At 41.0% G+C, this 18,841-nt stretch overlaps 1 protein-coding gene across 1 annotated transcript in view; it reads right to left on the minus strand.

Annotated features, from left to right (window-relative positions):
• Positions 1-18,841, minus strand: part of syne1a (spectrin repeat containing, nuclear envelope 1a) — a 117,327-nt gene that overhangs the window by 39,922 nt on the left and 58,564 nt on the right. Inside the window, exons 68-89 of the mRNA XM_086166654.1 lie at positions 18,020-18,190; positions 14,941-15,267; positions 14,375-14,527; positions 13,971-14,138; positions 13,125-13,301; positions 11,907-12,053; positions 11,593-11,718; positions 11,325-11,501; positions 10,958-11,223; positions 10,571-10,727; positions 10,036-10,434; positions 6,734-8,338; positions 5,840-6,177; positions 5,576-5,720; positions 5,067-5,285; positions 4,091-4,362; positions 3,235-3,400; positions 2,936-3,091; positions 2,490-2,642; positions 1,992-2,174; positions 1,473-1,610; positions 985-1,170 (exon numbers count right to left, since the gene is read on the minus strand). Coding sequence (XP_086022780.1) covers positions 985-1,170; positions 1,473-1,610; positions 1,992-2,174; positions 2,490-2,642; positions 2,936-3,091; positions 3,235-3,400; positions 4,091-4,362; positions 5,067-5,285; positions 5,576-5,720; positions 5,840-6,177; positions 6,734-8,338; positions 10,036-10,434; positions 10,571-10,727; positions 10,958-11,223; positions 11,325-11,501; positions 11,593-11,718; positions 11,907-12,053; positions 13,125-13,301; positions 13,971-14,138; positions 14,375-14,527; positions 14,941-15,267; positions 18,020-18,190 — 5,829 coding nt within the window. The remainder of the gene's footprint in view (positions 1-984; positions 1,171-1,472; positions 1,611-1,991; positions 2,175-2,489; positions 2,643-2,935; positions 3,092-3,234; positions 3,401-4,090; positions 4,363-5,066; positions 5,286-5,575; positions 5,721-5,839; positions 6,178-6,733; positions 8,339-10,035; positions 10,435-10,570; positions 10,728-10,957; positions 11,224-11,324; positions 11,502-11,592; positions 11,719-11,906; positions 12,054-13,124; positions 13,302-13,970; positions 14,139-14,374; positions 14,528-14,940; positions 15,268-18,019; positions 18,191-18,841) is intronic.

Genomic DNA, 18,841 nt, shown 5'->3' on the forward strand with positions numbered 1-18,841 from the left:
ACCATTACTACCGCTTGCCTGAGGATCTCTTTCGCTCTCTTTCTCACACACACACACACACACACACACACACACACACACACACACACACACACACACACACACACACACACACACACACACACACACACACACACACACACACACACACTAACGCACACGCACGCACACAAACACACACAAACATTTGTTTTTTTATCTTAGTTGTGTACTTGCATAACGAAGACATATTTCCTGTTGATTTGAATATATTATTGGTGAATTGTCTGCAGACACTGAAAAGAGAAACCCAGGAGGAGTCGATTCATACAGAGAATGTTGTTAGCAACAATCAGCAACACATGGCCATCTGGGAAACAGCTGCATGGCAGTGCGATTTCCATAGTTGCAACATGCTCACATTTGGTTCACAGAATGTGATGTAGTAAATCTGATAATCTTTGGGAGGCACTGTTGGTTTGTAGCGCTGATATGAAAATGTAACACATACCTCTTTTTACCAGTATATTTGGATTTAAGAAAATATATTCTCTGTAAATCTTAAATTGGATGATTTTATGATTACAAATCTCAGATCTCAAATTCTTATGAGATTGAAAAATTTGGTTATTTATTTATTCATTTAGTTATCTTCCTTTACCGGTATAATTATTGAAATTACTTAATATATTTCACTGCACCAGTTTGTCTTTGCATCCCTCATGCAGATAGCATTTCATACTTAAAAGAATGCTATATTTTCCGTTTGTGATCTAAACCCTTGCACTATGCAAGATTTTGAAATTAAATTCTATTATATTTACATACAAACATACACATATACACTCATACCTGGATACATACCCGCATACATACATGCATATACTTATATCTATTGATCTACAGATAGATATATACGGGGTAAACTGTCAAACTCGGTCCATGTGTAGATATGATTGTTCAATACAGATTGTTTTTCAAACTTATACACTTGAGTGAACCAACCTTTGCTGCATCCTGCAGATTCTGAAGGCGAGACTTAGCCAATTGCTGCAGCTCCTCTGTGCGTCTGCTGAGGTGTTTTACCTGCTGGCTCCACCTCTCTGTCTGCAAAACCTCCCCCAACTGTGCCTCCCTCTCCCCCATGGCCTCCAAGTCTCCATGGAGACCTCGACACTCCCGCAGCAAAGCCTGTCACCAAAGGAGCATTAATTACAAGTCATCGAGAAGAACCTTTTGTGATGTGCAATTATACTAATTAAGGCTGGCCAACATACTGTACAGTATGTTACATTTCAGTGAAAGCCAAACAAGGATGGGATTCTAATTAGCTTCAACTTTGTGAGTTGTCCTCACATTTATTAGGTTAATTGGATTGATTCGGACTGCTGTAAAAAAGACTTAATTTAACCAAACCACATCATTACATTAGAAAAGAACAGTCATCATGTGTTTGAAAGTCATTCTGCCTTCGCAACATATTAAAAACTCACCTGGTATGCCCGCACTTGCTCTTGTAGCTGAGAGGCAGAACTCCAGATGATATTGGCAGTGACCAGAGCTTCTGCCCTCTCAGTCCAGCCCAAAATAAATCCCTTCATACCTCGGTATTCTTCTTGCTGTTTCTCCACCTGCTCAGATGAGAATATCAAAACAATGATTGCAATTTTTTGAGAAAAAGAAAAACGCACATCATCAGTGAATTTTGACCACTGCATTTAACCCATTATGGATGAACCATGAGCAGAAAGCAGCGACTGAGCAGTGCCAGGTGAGCAGTTAGGGGTTCAGTGTCTTGCTCAACAACACTTCAACAGGCAAGGGGGAGCACGGGAATCAAACCAGGAATGTTCGGTTCCCATGACAACTACTCTTACCCCCTTTAGCCACACTGCCAGTTTAGATATTTAAGTGTAACTCAAAGTTTTGCCGTTAATCGAAGTAGATTGCAACTGTTCTATGTTTTGATTTATGAAGAGTTATAAAGAGAGAGAGAGAAATTGAAAGCTCACCTTCTTCAGTTTGATAATCCTGTCCTGGATCTGCTGAGTGGTATGGTGCTGTACTTTAGTAAGCTTTGCCACAGCATCCCCCAGCTGCTTACAGAGAAGTGGGTTCTGTTCACCAAACTCCTGCACTGCTATTCCCAACTCTGCCAGAGAGTGACTGTAGCTTTCACACTCTTCAGAAAGAGCCTGGGGAGGTGTGGCAAGAAAGAGAGTTGAATGAGGTACTGATAGAACTAAGAGCAAGGACATTGGAAGTAAGGGCAAAAATTTGCTAAATTATTAAAACAGCAAAACAGGTAGAGCAGCAACACGTCATGGAACAGGTGGCAAGGGGTTTTAAATATCAGTTGGAAAATGCTGCACAGAAGAAGGTCAGCAATAATAGGAGAATTCTTGCCTTTCCAACTCTTTAAACTCATTAAATTCAACATCTGCAAAATGAATAGCCAGTATCACAGGGGTTAATTGCTAGTTAATTAGTCCATCTGTCTAGTTCATTACTGTGGTCTGTTCTTTGGCCTCCTCCAGGTCGGCACCCTTGTTTTCCAATTTTAGCCCAATGGTCTTCAGCTTCGCCTTAATGTCCTGCAGTCTGGAACTGAAGTCTTCCTTCACGTCCCTGGTCTGTTGCACTTCCCTTTCCCTTGCTTGAACCTAAAACAAAGAGAAAAATTGTCTTTATTTGGAAAGATAAGATAGTCCTGAATTGGTCCCACGAGGGGGGGGTGGAGTTCATAAAAATGGTTTATATTCATAATACTATATTTAATATTATATTTTATATTTAATAAATTACAACAAAACAATTTTCAAAGGAGTGAATATCAAATCTGAGCATTCATCCACAAAGCCTGATAACAAACACAAAAAAACCCATGTCACCGCCCTAATCAGTTAATAATCAGTTAATTATTGTTCGCTTCATAACTCTCAACAGATGACAATACCTGGTCCTCAGCGGAACCAAGAGCCAAAACCACCTCAGCTAGCTGCATGCTAAGCTCAGAGGGTAGGCTGGCTTGGAGGTCCTGGTACTTAGACTGCTGCAGTTCTGTCATGCGTTCCACACTCTGGCGCCTGCTGATAACTTCCCCATGTGCAGTCTGCAATGTAAACGTCATGACATGGCAGATTGCAAATATTTTACCATCCATGGTGATGGCAGGGTAATGCACTTATTTTAATAGTTGTAAGTATGATAATAAAAATGTCTGTGTGCATCTGCAAATTTAGGAGCTTACTGTACCTCTAACTCTTTCAATAATGAATCCAGATCTGCGGTGGGACTCAACAATAAGCCACGAGTATCTTGAATCCAGCCTTTGACCAAGCCAAGCTCTTTCTCGACCTCTTCTCTCTCTCTCAGCTCCTGCTGCACCTGCCCCCTACTGGCCCGCACTTGCAATGCAAGGCTAGAAAAGAAGGGAAATTATGCTAACATTAGTTTTATCCATCTGTGAGAGTTCTCAGTCATCCAGACCATGGTGAATTCATTAGTTTTCATTAGTTTTATCCATTCAAAATCCTTCCCAAACTACCTTATACCTGTATATGTCATTCCTGAAATCGTCTAGTCTTATCTTACCAAAGAATTTTGTCTTAATTTATAAAGTACCAGGAGTATTGACTACATGGTCCTAACTTACATAGTACTTTCATCAACTTGCAGCTTCGAAGCACTTTACACGGGATTACATTCACCAATTCACCACTCACTGATAGTGCAAGAGTTGCCAAGCAAGCTACTAGCAGGACTATTGGGGACAGTGGGGATTTCAGAGTCTTGTGGAAGGGAAACTTCGGCATGCAAGCAGGAAGAGCCAAGAATCAAACCGCGAACATTACAATTGGTGAGACGCCCACTCTAACAACTGAGCCCCAGCCGCCAATTTGAAACTAATTGCTTTCAAGAGTTGCAATGAAGGAAACTGATAAAGTTTCGCAGTCCAAGATAAATTGGAGATCTAATCTTATCTTTCACCCATGCAGGGATTTCTAAGACAGTTATGTTGATAAAGCTGTTACTATCGTTTTTACATCATAGCAACAAAACAGGTTTAATCAACATTTAGTTGGCGGGAGGCAAACCTTGAGATACTCACTTTTCATATTGTTCTTGCATTTTTTTTATCTCATTGAGACAGGGTATTTCCTGGTGTCCATTCTCTATCCCTTCTGCCACCTCCTCTCCTCTGAGGTTGTGGCTGTACTGTCCCAGTAGTGCCAGGATGGATTGCTCCCTCTCTAACTCCAGGCTGAAAGAGTCATGGTACTCCAGGAGGCTCTGGAGTGCCGCTCTGGTGGCTGCCTTCTCGACTGTGCTGTCCGGGATGCGACTGTGGAGGTCTTTGGACACAGAATGTACTTTCTCCATCTGAGAAGTGCATAAAGGCAACAAAGTGTTGAAAGGCAACAAATCCACATGTTTAATTTTTACATACTGTAGATGTGTATGGAGCTGAATATATCATTGCTGAATTCATTATGATGTTAAGCATAATTATGATAATGAATGAATGTATCCCTGAGCAGAACGAGTTTTATGTAAGGACTCTTTGTTTCCGATCAACACAGTAATGATTGTTCTACCACAATGGAAGGTAAAACACAGTCATAGTTCAGCTGAGCATCTGCTAGATTACACCTCGAAACACCAGCTAAGATAGTCATGTTCCAAGAATGAGATCATATCCATTTGAACAAAGGAGCCATAGAAATCCGTGGACAACAGGAATTTGACACATATGAGGAAGTAAACGTTCATTCACTGTGACCTCATTTCCCTTTTTGGGGCATTGCTTTACGGGAATTCTGGAGCGCCTACAGTGTTCACACTTGGAATAGGTTGAATTGCATGACACAATATTCTTACAAAGGGAAAATACTGGTCCCATGTCTGGTGTTACATCATGTACACCATTCAATTAGTGCACAGCAGCAATAGCAATTCAAAAAAAATGGGTGTATACTATTGCAAGTGTCAGTGAATTAACAGCTTTGGCAAAATGACTACAAGTCCATTAGTTTCTTCTGTACATACGTTTGCAAATACATTGTCACTAAGTGACAGAATATCACCTTTTCTGTGAAATTTCTCCACTCCCTGAGGGTGTCCTCCAGTGCCCTCTCCTGGGCTCTGGCTACACTGCGGAGCCTGGTCCATCGTTGCCATAGTGATGAGAGAGCATGGCTAGTGACATCTCTGCTGGACTCAGAGATGACCTGGTCTATTTCTGCTACCTTCTTTCTCAGTGCATGTAGAGCAACCTTCTGCAGGTCAATCTGACCCACAAGAGACTGTAGCCAAAGGAAGAAGATATATAAATCTATTAATATCAACTTATGCCATTTTATTGCCAGAGAAGAAAAAACAGTCCTACTATTAAACAACAAACAACTCTATGCTCTTACCACAAAAAACAGCAGTTGACAAATTAGAGAAAATTAAACAAGAGTTATGATTCACTGTTACGGTAACCATGGCAATGAATGAAAACGATAGCAGCGCATCTAGCAAATGCATTCTTCTACATCAAAGAAAAACATCCGTGCAGTATCTTTGTCATCATCATGAGACAGCTTCCCACCTTATAAATCTGACACTTCTCCTCCGCCTGCTGGATGCTGACAGCTTTAGCTGTGAAGAACATGGACATCTTGCTCTCTACATCATTCATCTGTTCAACCATCTTCTCTCTCTCATTCAGGATTGAAGCCCATAGATGAGCACAACTGAAAAAAAAACAGAATATACTGATTCAGATTAAGATTATATGTTTTAACATGTGATTGAAATAAACTGTTATTAATATATTACAGTATAAAGGACATCTTGAAGTACTAACACACACCTCTCTTGCACTTCTTTGTACTTCCCTAGTTGCTGTTTAATTTCACTGCTTCTCAGCTGCATTTCTTCAAGTTTTTCTCTGAGATTGCTCATCACACCAGTGTCCAGAATATTTGCCAGTAAAGGCTCCTTGCTCCCGAGCTCCTGTAGGCCAGCTGTGAAGATCTTTTCCTGGTCTGAAATTTCCTCCAGATCTAGTATACAATCTGTCTGGTTCTCAAGCTCCACGCCCAGGCTGGCTCTCTGGGGAAAAGCTGCACCATATTCCAGGCCTTTTTGCATGGACTGCAGGGATAAGTGGTGCCTTTGGACCAGGAGCAGTGCTTGATCCATAGCCAGCTAGAATGAGCAGGAGTTAATTAAATTAACTTGAGTTTTTATCTTCTGTTTTCAAAATAAATGAATATGATTGTAATCCTGAATCATCAAAGTATTAAACCTTGGAAACTATAACTGCATATAATTCTGTTAATTACATTTTCAAATAGAAGAATTCTATTAGTAGAATCAAGACTTCAAACCTCAAACCAAAAATATCCCAGCGGGGGATATCAATAAGCAAAATCTTCTCGGGGTGAAAGCAGAAAATAATATTCCTTTCTTATACTTGAATTCATTTTAATTTAATGGAATCTTTAGGATACAGTTTTTTAATATTTTGAATGTTGAAAATTGGCATGCATTTATGGCCACTTAAGAGAGTGCCATACATTTCACATTGTTTAAATGGTTCAGTTCACCGGAGCATATTAATAATAATGGTATGAAAAAGAGCAGATGAGTAACAATTATTTGGTTCAATCCAGAAATATGCATTTCATTTTAAACCAAATATTCCAGATTGTCATCATTTAGATTATTAAGCCAATGCATATCTTAACAACTTCAAACATACCTGTTTTTTTCTCATTTCCTGCTGAACTTCCTCTCCTAGCTTTAAGAGCCCCCGTCTGTTTTCCTCCACGTAGACTGGAAGAGTTTCATTTCTACTAGAAATCCTTTCAATTTCTTTACTGCACAGGGCATCTGCCATTCGCAATCTTCTTTTCACTTTCTCTCCCATCATTTTCAGTTTCCACACTTCCTTATGTACCCGCTCTACAGTGGCTTCTGATATGATCAAGGACTTGTCCAACGTATCCTTGATGGTCTTCAACCATCTCAGAATGTCCTCAATTTCATGGGAGAAATTTTCACATTTGCTTTTGTCCTCTTCACTTTGCTCAACACAAGATTCTACATCCAAACGCAAAGACTGCAGTGATTCAAGCTGAGATGTACACTCATGAAAGGCAGCAGGGTCAAAGTTCATACTAAGGCTGGTAACTTGATGAGTACATTCATTGGCCTGTGAGGTTACACGGTCCAGATGTTCAAGCATCAAATAAAGACTTGCAATTTTATCGGTCCCAAATATTTGTTTGTTTGCCTTAAGACTGATCAGATTCTCCTTCACTGACTTTAATTCCTGGTCTATCATGCTCATCACTTTTTTATGTTCTTCTACAGCTTTTAAAGCATCATCCAGGCATTTAATTTTCTGATTAGTTCTCCTTTTCAACTTGTTATAAAGACTGACCAGCTGCTGAGTCTCCTCAGCTCTGCGTGTCTGACCCATAGAGACCAACCACTCCTTTTTGCAGTTAAGTTGTTTAACAGCAGAACTGACATGCAATAAACTCTCATTTATATTTCTGTATTCATTCAATAGATGAAAAACTTCCTCTTCACTTACACTGATAGTCTGTTTCTCCAGATTGTCAAACTGTTTTTGAAGTTTCTCCAGTGCACTTTGAGAAATATCAAAGAAAGTGCTGAACTCTTTTCTCTCCAGAATTATCTGTTGAAGTCTATCTTTTTTCTCTTTGGCAAGAGCAAGGATGCTATTATACTGTTGAGGCAGGGCATTGAGCCTCTCATCTAGGTAGCAATGGTCAATCTCATTCAGAGTGGGGAGTATCTCTTGGCCTATTCTTTGGACAATAAGAAGAAGGTTTTCATTCTCTGAAGCTTGTTCAAGTATATTCTGAAAGACAGACAGTTGAGCCTGCAGCTCTTGGATGTCATCAATGTTGCTTAGATTGATTTCAGGGAAGGTGATGGCATCTGCTTGCCTCAACCAGTGACAAGTCTTGTTCAGGTCAACTTGAAAATACTTTCGGCATGTTAAGGCTTTCTCCAAATCAGTTCCACGCTGGGTGGTTTTCTGCAGAGCGCTTTCAAAGGCTGCCTGAAGCTCCTCAAGTTTTGACAGAGTTTCTGTTCTCTCCTTATCTGATGCATCTTTTTCAAGATCTCGCCCTTGTACCCAGAGCAATGCGAGCTCCCTCTGGTAAGCTTGCAGGCTACTCTGGATGCTGCGGCATGCAGCAGCCTGTTTGGCTAGATCTTCAGGGAAAAGCGATATGTGGTCATCTATTTGTGCCTTTCTTTCCTGTTGCTGTATCCAGGACATTGCTTGCCCCAGCCCATGAAGGAACTGTGTTCGTTCTGTGAAGGCCTGAAAAAACAACACGATAAAAGTTGATACAGCTTAAAACATACAGTGGGGAAAACAAGTATTTGATACACTGTTGATTTTTCAGCTTTCTCCACTTGCAAAGCATGTAGAGGTCTGTCACTTTTATCATAGGTACTCCTCAACTGTGAGTCACGGAATCTAAAACAAAAAAATATTTTGCATTCAATTGCATGATATAATTATTTGATCACCTACCAAACAGTAATTATTGCGGCTCTCACAGACCTATTCGTTCTTCTTTAAAAAGTCCCCCTGTTCTCCACTCATTACCTGTATTATCTGCACCACTTTGAACTTGTTACCTGTATAATAGACTGTCCACACACTCAATCAAACAACCTCCAACCTCTCCACAATGGCCAAGACCAGAGAGCTGAGTAAGGACAGGTCTACAAAATTGTAGACCTGCACAAGGCTGGGATGGACTACAGGACAATAGGTAAGCAGCTTGGTGAGAAGGCAAGACTGTTGGCACAGTTATTAGAAAATGGAAGAAGTTCAAGATGACGGTCAATCTCCATCGGTCGGGGGGTCCATGCATGTTCTCACCTCACGGGGCATCAATGACCATAAGAAAGGTGAGGGGATCAGCCCAGAACTTCACAGCTGGACCTGGTCAATGACCTCATGAGGGCTGGGACCACACTATCAAAGAAAATCATTAGTAACACACTACGCCATCATGGATTAAGATCCTGCAAGGTCCCGGTGCTCAAGCCAGCACATGTCTCAAGTTTGGAAATGACCACCTGAATGATCCAGAGGAGGAATGGAAGACAGTCATGTGGTCTGGTGAGACAAAAATACAGCTTTTTGGTCTAAACTCCACTTGCCGTGTTTGGTGGAAGAAGAAAGATGAGTACAACCCCAAGAACACCATCCAAACTGTGAAGCATGGAGGTGGAAACATTCTTTAGGGATGCTTTTCTGCAAAGGGGACAGGATGACTGCACTGTATTGAGGGGAGGATGGATGGGGCCATGTATCGCAAGATCTTGCCCAATAACCTCCTTCCCTCAGTTAGGACCTTGAGGATGAGTCATGGCTGGGTCTACCTGGGTGACAACCTGAAACACACAGCCAGGGCAACTAAGGGGTGGCTCCATGAGAAGTATCACAAGGTCCTGGAGGGGTCTAGCCAGTCTCAAAACCTGAGGCCAATAGGAAATCTTTGGAGGGAGCTGAAAGTCCATATTGCCCAGCAACTGCCCCGAAACCAGAGGGATAAGATCAGTAAGGAGGAGTGGGCCAAAATCCCTGCCTCAGTTTGTGCAAACTACAGGAAACATCTGATCTCTGTAATTGCCAACAAAGGTTTCTTTACCAAATATTAAGTTCTATTTTTCTGATGTATCAAATACTTATGTCATGCAATAAAAAGCAAATTAATTTCTTAAAAATCATACAATGTGTTTTTCTGGATTTTTGTTTTAGATTCCATCACTCACAGTTGAAGAGTGCCTATGATAAAAATTACAGACCTCTACATGCTTTCCAAGTGGGAAAAGCTGAAAAATAAGCACTGTATCAAATATTCCCCACTGTATAAAACATCAGTTACAATTAATTATTCTTTATCTCTCAGTGATTTGAGTCACTTGCTTTCTTCTTTTCCTCAAGCTTATAGATTAGAGAACAGATAAGTCCAATATTGACATCCATCTTCAGCTATTTACCTTACTGAGATACTTTCGCCTCTGGGAAACCCGAGCCCCCAGAGTGTTCACTTCTTTCTGCGCTTGTTCAACCAGGTCCTGTAGACATCTCTTCTCACTCAGTCCCAACCGAGTAGCTACAGCTTGTGCCTCAACCACCGCGTGGCCCAGTAGCTGCTGACGCGCCTCCAGCTCCACACACACACTCAAGTGATCAAAAAGGAAACTTTGTGCAAGGTCAGGTGGTGGGCTGGTTTTCAATGCAGATGTAAGCGCAGGCCGTTGCTCCTCCACCCACTCTTGGGCATCCTTTAGCTGGTTTTCCACCCGTGCCAAATCCTCAAGAGTCTGAGTAGAGTCCTGTATTTTTTGCTGAATAAGAGTTTCAAGCTGACCCCAGCGCTGCTCCAGGTGACCCACCTGATGAGAGAAATAATCCAAATGACCTGAGTTCTTATTTTACATAAAAGATCCAACACTGTATCTTTCATGTTATCTTAGAAGAATCTTTAGCTGGAGTTGCAAAAATTTTGTTGCATTAATTTACCAGTCTTACCTGTTGCTTTACAAGCTCTTTGTCTAGCAGACTAAGTCGGGACAGGATCAACTGCCTTTGGTCCCTGAGATCATCAAGCGTTGCTCTCTGCTCTACGAGGTCACTTGACAATCTCTTCAGAGCCTCCAGATGTTCACTTGTACTTTCTGTGTCGGCCCTGGTTACAAACAGCATTATGTTGAGAGATATCATGACTCTACAGTAGAATACATAGATACAAAGATAAAGAGAATGCAGGTTTTGAAACAGCTGAGTGAGTGTTTATATGAGTATGTGTGTTTTTGCTGTACTTTGAATACTGAATGATTGATTTTTTGGATTAATGAAAATGGTAATTAAAGAGCAAATCTCAATTACACGCCTACTCTCCACCCCTAAGATTGATACCTGGCAAGGTAGTCCCATTCCCTGGATATCTGGTGGAAAAGTTCTTCAACAGCAGCCACACTCTCTTGATACTCGCCGCTTCGTTGCATGTCCTCCCCTCGCTGAGCCTCCAAACCTTCAGCCCGCTGGCCCATTTCTATCCAGCTCCTCCTCAGTCTCCTTGTCTCCTCCAGAGCAGGTGAGTCAAGTCCTTCAGTCAGCCTAGTGATGGCTTCATTCAAATGGCTTATTTCAGACTGCTTCTCCCTGATCTGCTGGAGAAACTCCTGCAAAAAAAAGTTTGTAGATGTTTCATTCTCACAGTTTGTACAAAGACAGTGCAGGAATAATTTACAAAAACAAGTCATCGATACAAACAAATACTCACTTGTGCCTTGTCCAATTGGTTCTGTGCAATCCTGGGCTCAAGCTCAGCAGGTCGTCTGGTGAGATTCTGAAGTTGCTGCTCTGTCTCTCTCAGTTGGATCCACAAATCTGACTTTTGCTCCTCAATTTCCCTCCAGCTGTCTGCTGCCTCTTCACAAAGCGCCATACGTTCCTCTGTCTGGTTTAAAATGTCAGTGTCAAAGATTTGAAATAAAACTAAAGCATCCACATAAGATGTTGAATGTCTAGTATTATATTAACTAACAGACCTGGAGTTTGACTTGTTGGATAGCAGCTGCAGTTTCTCTGACCCTCAAAACTGAGAGGTCACAAGAAGAGCAGACAAGTTGGAGGAAAGTGTTCGCCTGTTCCTGAAGAGCACGCTCCTGTTTCACCTGCCAAAGAAGATGAAATGATCTGACTGAGGGTATTATCCATTTTTGGCAAGTTCAAAATATTCATGTCCTTTGCTAATATTCGATTCTTACCAAGTAATAAAGTTAAACTTGCCTCCAAAAGTGAACTGAGCAATGAGGTTGCCTAATATCCAACATTGCAAAGGTGAAGATAATGGCTTACTGACCTGGTGTAGTGCCTCATCCAGGCTGACGGGAGTGTGTAATGGAGACTCTGGCTCCTCTGAGACAGAGGTCAACCAGGTCTGGCACTGCTGGAGCGTGTCTTGCTGACTCACATGTTTCTGCAGCTCGTGGTCCAGGCTTTGATAGACCTGTAAGGAGACATTCAGTTGATGCCTTTCTGACCTTCCACCCTTCAAACAGCATATTAAGCAAAATCATCCTAATGGCAATCAAAGAAGACAAAACGCAGGTGGGTAGATAGCACCGTGATAGGAAGCATTGTATTTTAATCCGTAAAATTTGGCAAAACGGAAAGGCTTAGTGAATGACAAAACCCCAACATGTTGACAGCTATGGTGTCCTGTCTTTGACAGGTGTTGCATGTGGAGGCGTCCATGCCCTCCAGGGGAGGGGGAAACAGGGGTGTCTGATTGACAGTGTTAATATGAGAACCCGACAGAGACAAAGGGGGGGCCATATATTGGCACATCGCCCAGTGTATTTGGCAAAGATTACAAAATTGGCATGGTGGCAAGTGGCAGGCTGCATATTAGAGCTATGTTGTGCTGGGACATAATTGGCAGCCACCTTAACACTGAAGGCGCACATGTAGAGAAGCCAGCAGTGAAGTGGTAAAGTGTGGCTGGATCACACAATGCCAGATTGGCTATGTGAGTGAAAATGGTGGTGGTGTCTTGGGAGGTGAGCTATGATGACTGAGTAGTTATTGCCAAAATGACAGAGTGGAGGTGGATTAGAGGGTTTGCCAGCTTTACGGAAAAAAGAGGCATGTGAGCATTTTTGGCCTCATTACAAAAATGTAGAGTTGACATGGGATATATTGAGATTAATATTGGTAGATTGAGTTAGTGATTTGGACTGGTGGGGTTCATCTGAGTAAGGTTACGGTTGAGCTCCCCTTGGCAGCCTTAATCGTGCCCTTTACAGCGGCAGTGGGGGTTGAGATTATGTGGCCAAGGTCTTGGCTAGTAGAAATCTTTAGCAAAGATATGCTGACTGTATTTCGGTACTTGTGAGGTAAAATACACATCTATGGATGCATGCGAAGGTGTGTATCCAGTTTGATAAAAAGACCAATGTTTTAAATCAACATCTGTCACTTTGAATTCTTAATGCATTGTCTTATATCCCCGATCCCTCCTTCTGTTCCTCCCCAGTATATCCTCCCTCCCTCCTCAATTCGCCTTCTCTTTACTCACTCTCTGAGCTGTGCTACAGATGGCAGAGTAGCTGTCTCTGGTGCCTTGCTGGTGAGCCTGGACCTGCTGTCCCAGCCTGTTCTGCACACATTCACCACAGCTTTGTACCAGGTGGTCTCCTCGCTCCTTCAAGTCTGCCAAGCGATCCTCAAAGCTCGCTATTTCCTCCATGATTGCCTGTGAATGACAAAGTATCCAAGTAGGATTATGCTATACAGTCTCTACTGCTGGCACATTGCAAGGTGTCAGGCTGGTCAATGACATAAGAGGTCAGAATAGCATAAGATCTCGCTCATAATTTGGTCTCCCTGGTCATTTGATTGGCCAGAAAGACAAAAGAAGGTCACAGTGGGACAGTGGCATTTCCTTCTAGAGCTACAATGATACAAGAGGATATTTTAATACTATGGTTTTAAGTGGTTAATGCTCTTGCCTCACAGGAGGAAGATTCTTGGTTTGGCAAGCTAGGGGATGTATGGGATTGCATGTCATATTGGATTCTAATAATCCTCAAGATATTGTGATAACATAAGCCTCTAGAATGTCTATTGGCATACATGTGATAGTTATTTCGTGCCTATCTCTATATGTCATTACTGTGATCAACCACTGACCAGAAAAGGATCTTCCATCACCTCAGTGTTAGCTGTAATTTGATCCAAATCCCTAAACAAAGTGTGAAGGATAAGAGGAATAAAAAAGGATGGATGTCTAATGCCAAACCATAATCTAATTTGTAGTTCAAAAACAATTTGATGTCTGCATTGGCTGCATTTTCTTCTCTTCATTGCGCAATATGTCACATCAAATAATGTCAGCAAAACATCAATCCCTGTTGCTGGTCACCTTGTGCCCGGCCAGTTGTTGAGTGGCTGCTTCCAGACTCCTGCTCACTGAAGGGTCAGGAGTCACCATTCTGCTGGACATCTGGAGCAACCAACGTTCCACTTCCTGAAGTTCATTGTGGTACACTTCCTGCTCCTTCACTTGTCCATCCAGATTGTCTACATAAGCCTTAAATATATGATTGGCAAAAAAAAAAAAAATTATGACTATTGCAGTTCTGCCTTGTAATAAAACTGTTGGTAATGTCTCCCTGTCATTGCATCTTCATATAATTCAAACAGAGTTTTAAAAAATTCAGAAGAAATATTCCTGTAGGTGTATAAATGAAGTATTACAATCATCCAACATATCTAGCTAGGGCGTTTTGTGTTTCGAATTTCTATATCTAATATAAATATTCTCACAATGGCTGTTTTGCAGAGTTCAGTGTAGTCCTTTTGCAGTCTGTCGATTTTGTCCCGGACAGATGGGTAATGGACAGAAGCCAGTAGAGCTTCTCCTTTCTCCACCACTGACCTAATGGATCCATCATGAGACTGAACCATCTGCAAAAGAGTCTGAAATAAAAGACACATTAACAGTACAATGCAATAATTTAAGTATCCTTTATTACAGAATGAAAATTGTGAGTGATATCTGTTTCATATATTGACAGACCATGGCTATCATGTATGTCTTACCTAACCCACATATGTGGGTTCATTAACTACAGTTAATGCCAGTCATCTTCCAGTGTCATCAGTAAAGTTTATTTTATGCAGTTTGGAGTCAAAGCAAATATAAGGTCACCTCTCATTTTCATGAATTAATAACATCCTTTGAGCAAATAGATTTGGATCTAACAAAATAGCCAACTACAATGAGCAATATTAATTAAAATATTCTGGACACTAAAGCTTTTATAATTTTATAAGTCTTTTTTTTATAATCTTGATTTAAATGCAGTTTGGGGAAAAAATTGCTGCTTTACCTTGTACTTGGCTAGCTGCGCTCTCCGTTGGTACAGCTCAGCCTTGGGCTCTATCGGGGAGCTGAGGAGGGCCTTGGTGTCTACAAGCCAGTGGGCCTGGGCCTTATAGCGGTCCTGAAACTCTTTAGTGAGCAGCAATGCTCGCTCCAGAAAGCTATGCTCCTGCCTCAAGCGAGAGGCAAGCTCCTCAAGCTGGGCAAGGCGAGCTTCCACCTCCCCTCCCAAACTCTCTGCTCCAGCCTCGTCCAGGAAGCCTGCCGCCTGCTCTGCCTTTTCCCTCAGGGATTTCAGAAAACTGTGACCGTGATGGAGATCTGACTGCAGAATCTATGTGAAAGAGACAGCAAAAAAACCATACTCAGCATGGGATTAACTCCATCTTCATTAACTTTACAGAAAAATGACCTTCAGCTGGGGCATCATTATTTTTGACATTGTAACAACTACTTAATGAAAAAAGGAGGTTCTGTCTCTCTATCGGTGTGCTAATATTAACATTTCTAGTCTGTAGGAAGAAGCTAAATCACTGTATGGCTTTCAGATTAGCATTCAAACGCACTATCACTGATTTCTTTGTCCTTCATTTCCTGCAATTCACCATTCACTTGAGGCTGCCCAGCAGTGTTTGAAAGGCTTTGAACCCCTCAGGTTGGCTCTCACCTGCATGGTGAGATGTGGAGAAGACCAGGAGGTCATGGTGTGGTGAAACCAGTGAATAATATGAAAGGAGGACCCAATTATAAGGGCCTTAACAGGCACCAATAACTGCGGGGGTATCCAGGGCAACCACAATACACCATACACACACACACCTTCGCTCAATGGGATGCCATCAAGCTTTCATCACCAGTCTATTAGTGCTTGAGTGGAGAGAAACTTCACCAGGCATCAACCTCAGATCTCCAGCTATCATTGTTGATAATATGATATAAAAAGTGTCTCTTTCTGAACACGTACATGTTTTCTTCTTCATCATTCCATTAACCTAACTGTGCTCCTGCTATATGACCTTAATAAGAAACATGCTTGTTAGATGACATATGTTTACATGAGCCGTGTTGTGTGTTCTTACTATAGAAGCCTCTACTCCCATCTTAAAGCTGAAAGCAAGACTCCTCTGGTTATTTATGTAGTCTATTAAGCTTGTGAGCACTAAGGGTGGGTAAGAATAGCTTTTCAGTGATATTTCAATGATAATACATAAAAAGGAAGCACAGTTTGCTGAGTACTATGTATAAAATCCCTATATGTTCAACTTAACTGTATTACCCCTATTTTAATCTACCCTTTGTGAAAGTTTAGCAGTGTGAATCCTAGTCCTGATAGTGGATCATTTCCCACATTCAATAATTACCGTCTACTGAAATTTCCTTCAACTAATCACCAACAAAACAGACATCTATGAGCACATTTTAAGCTCTGCTGTATTGATTCTTATTTTTGAATAATAGACAGCCTTGACCAGCTGAAATCCCCAATATATATATTAACACCTATTACAGTACCATATATACAGATCTACATCTGTCCTTTTTTGTTCCATTTATTCAATGGACCCTTATAATAACAGAAGCTTGTACTGTTATTGTGGAAGAGGATTTGAACATGACGAAAATAACAGTAAAATGAAAGGGGGGTTGTAAGTGAATGTATATGTGTGTGTGGGGGGGTGAGGGGCGTTATTTCAAAATTGAGCTCCGTAAAACATTTTAAAGCAATAAAATTGATGCTGCTTTGGTGCTACCTTATGTTTCAACATAATTCTGACTTTCGATTTTACATTTCAAAATTGAGCTCTTTAAAACATTTTTACATACTTAAGTTGTTGCAAGTCAGTGTCAAACTAAGTGGCAATCTAACTAATGGCCCTTTACAGGACTATTGACTTAAGTCTTCATGTCAGCATATAATCATGGGAGCTCAATGAAAAGCCCTGTAGCTCTCACTGCAGGAGAATGAGTATGTGTTGAGGTGCTCGCATGTCATCTGCAGAGCTGGAAGGACACATGTGGTGACAGCATGTTTTCAGTCCCTGAGCAGACGCAGAGCATTGATCCAAGACAGGGACTGGTGCAAAGCCCACACCAGATGACATATTGTAAATATCTACAGTATGTGTGTAAGTGTGTGTAAGTGTGTGCGTAAGTATGTGTGTGTGTGTGTGTGTGGATGCGTCTATGAGAGAATGGAGACAAATGAGATATGGTGACAGCTTAGGTTAAAAAAAAAAGTAAAGTCACTGAGGATTCATGTGTTCAACGGGTTGAAAAAGCTTGTTAGTTAGTACTTTGGATGGGTTTGTGAAACGGATAAGATAGAAGTGTGTGTGAAGTGAAGCAGTATGGGCACTGCATCAATTACAGTGTCTGTGCCAGTGGGCTCCTGACAACGACGCTTCTTCATCCTCTTCTTCACAGCGGGGTGTCCCTCCCCACTAACACGTTTCTTCTAAAGCAGCATCCACTTTTTCTTCATAAAGAGACAATCAATACTCACATACTCATCCAAGCTGTTTCACATTTGATATGAGCTGAAGTATTTCCACAAAAGGAGAATGGCGATTTTCTTTGAATGCAGTCTCGATACTTACTGGGTCCACCTCCCATTATATTTTACTGATTTATTTTAAAGGACTCACAGGTGGGCAATGCTTTTGATATAATTGAGGAGTCAATTTATTGTATTGCTTACTATAAATTGACCTTTACCAGAATTGCAGATATAGATAACATTTTGGCTAACCCAACATATGTACCCTGTCATGTAAATTTGGATGCATGTGCAGTATATCCACCCAGACACATAAATAGTAAATCAATTTCTTGCTGGCCAAAAAAGCTGAATGCTAGATTTTACTGGCAGATACTGTATGTAGAAACTTGGCAGAAAAGGATGTTCGAGGGACATTTTTGCTGGCTTTGCACTCAAACAATTTTCCACAACTCATGACTTGCAAACTCATCAGTTTACCAACTAAAACCCAATGCTAGTGATGATTTCAATGAAGGTGTATTAAGCCTTACACTCATATGCATCATCAAAACATCTCGAAACTGAGGGAACTTCTGTACATCAATACCTCTAATTTCTTCATCTTTCTGTCCATGGCCAACCGGTCCAGAGGTTCAGAGCTGTCAGTTATTGCTGAGAAGCCATTCTGAGTTGTGCTGAGCCAGTCAGTAAAGGATATGCAGAGATTTTCGGACTCCTCTATACTCTTTAGCTCTTCCTGTAGTTGCTTGATGGTGTCCTGAAAAAAAGGGCAATATAAGTCTATACATTGAACATTGAACCCTCAAAAACATATATAAAATATCGAAACTGCAAGTAAGCAGTATATTTAATGTTTATTAGTGGTGGCTGATCATATACATTTAAGATTTCTAAATATCTGAAAGGCTGTTGAATAGATTTTGTTCCATATGACACTGATGAATTGCCTGTAAATGCCCTCTGAACCCAGTGTCAATTAAATGTTACTCATGTGTCAAATTTTCTGCAGTCCCATTGCAACCATTGTTGTGTTTGTCATTTGTAATTTCATATTGTGACAAAATTGTCTCTATGTCTCTTAATTATATGTTTATCCTTTTTATGTGTTCATCTTGTGGTGTGAATTCACCTGTATAATTCCATTTGTTTAATCTTATTTGATTTAGTTCCTGTTTCACTTTGTAACATGTCATCCTCTCTTTCCCTGTCTGTTTGTATGCTGTTAGGTTATCTGTCTCTAACGACTTCATCTCATACTTTCACTTTCCTGTCTTTTGTATAGCCTCTTTGTTTGTTCTTTGTTCACGAGTCAATTTCATATCAGAAATTAGATGTCCTGACATTAATATCATAATGGTGTCATTTAACAGTAGATGTAAATAATGGAATGATTACATCCTTTTACTAT

Source organism: Fistularia commersonii, chromosome 20 (genome assembly GCF_037954325.1).
Source record: "Fistularia commersonii isolate RoL2024-O1a breed Wild chromosome 20, RoL_Fcom_v1.0, whole genome shotgun sequence".
NCBI classification, from domain to species: Eukaryota; Metazoa; Chordata; class Actinopteri; order Syngnathiformes; family Fistulariidae; genus Fistularia; species Fistularia commersonii.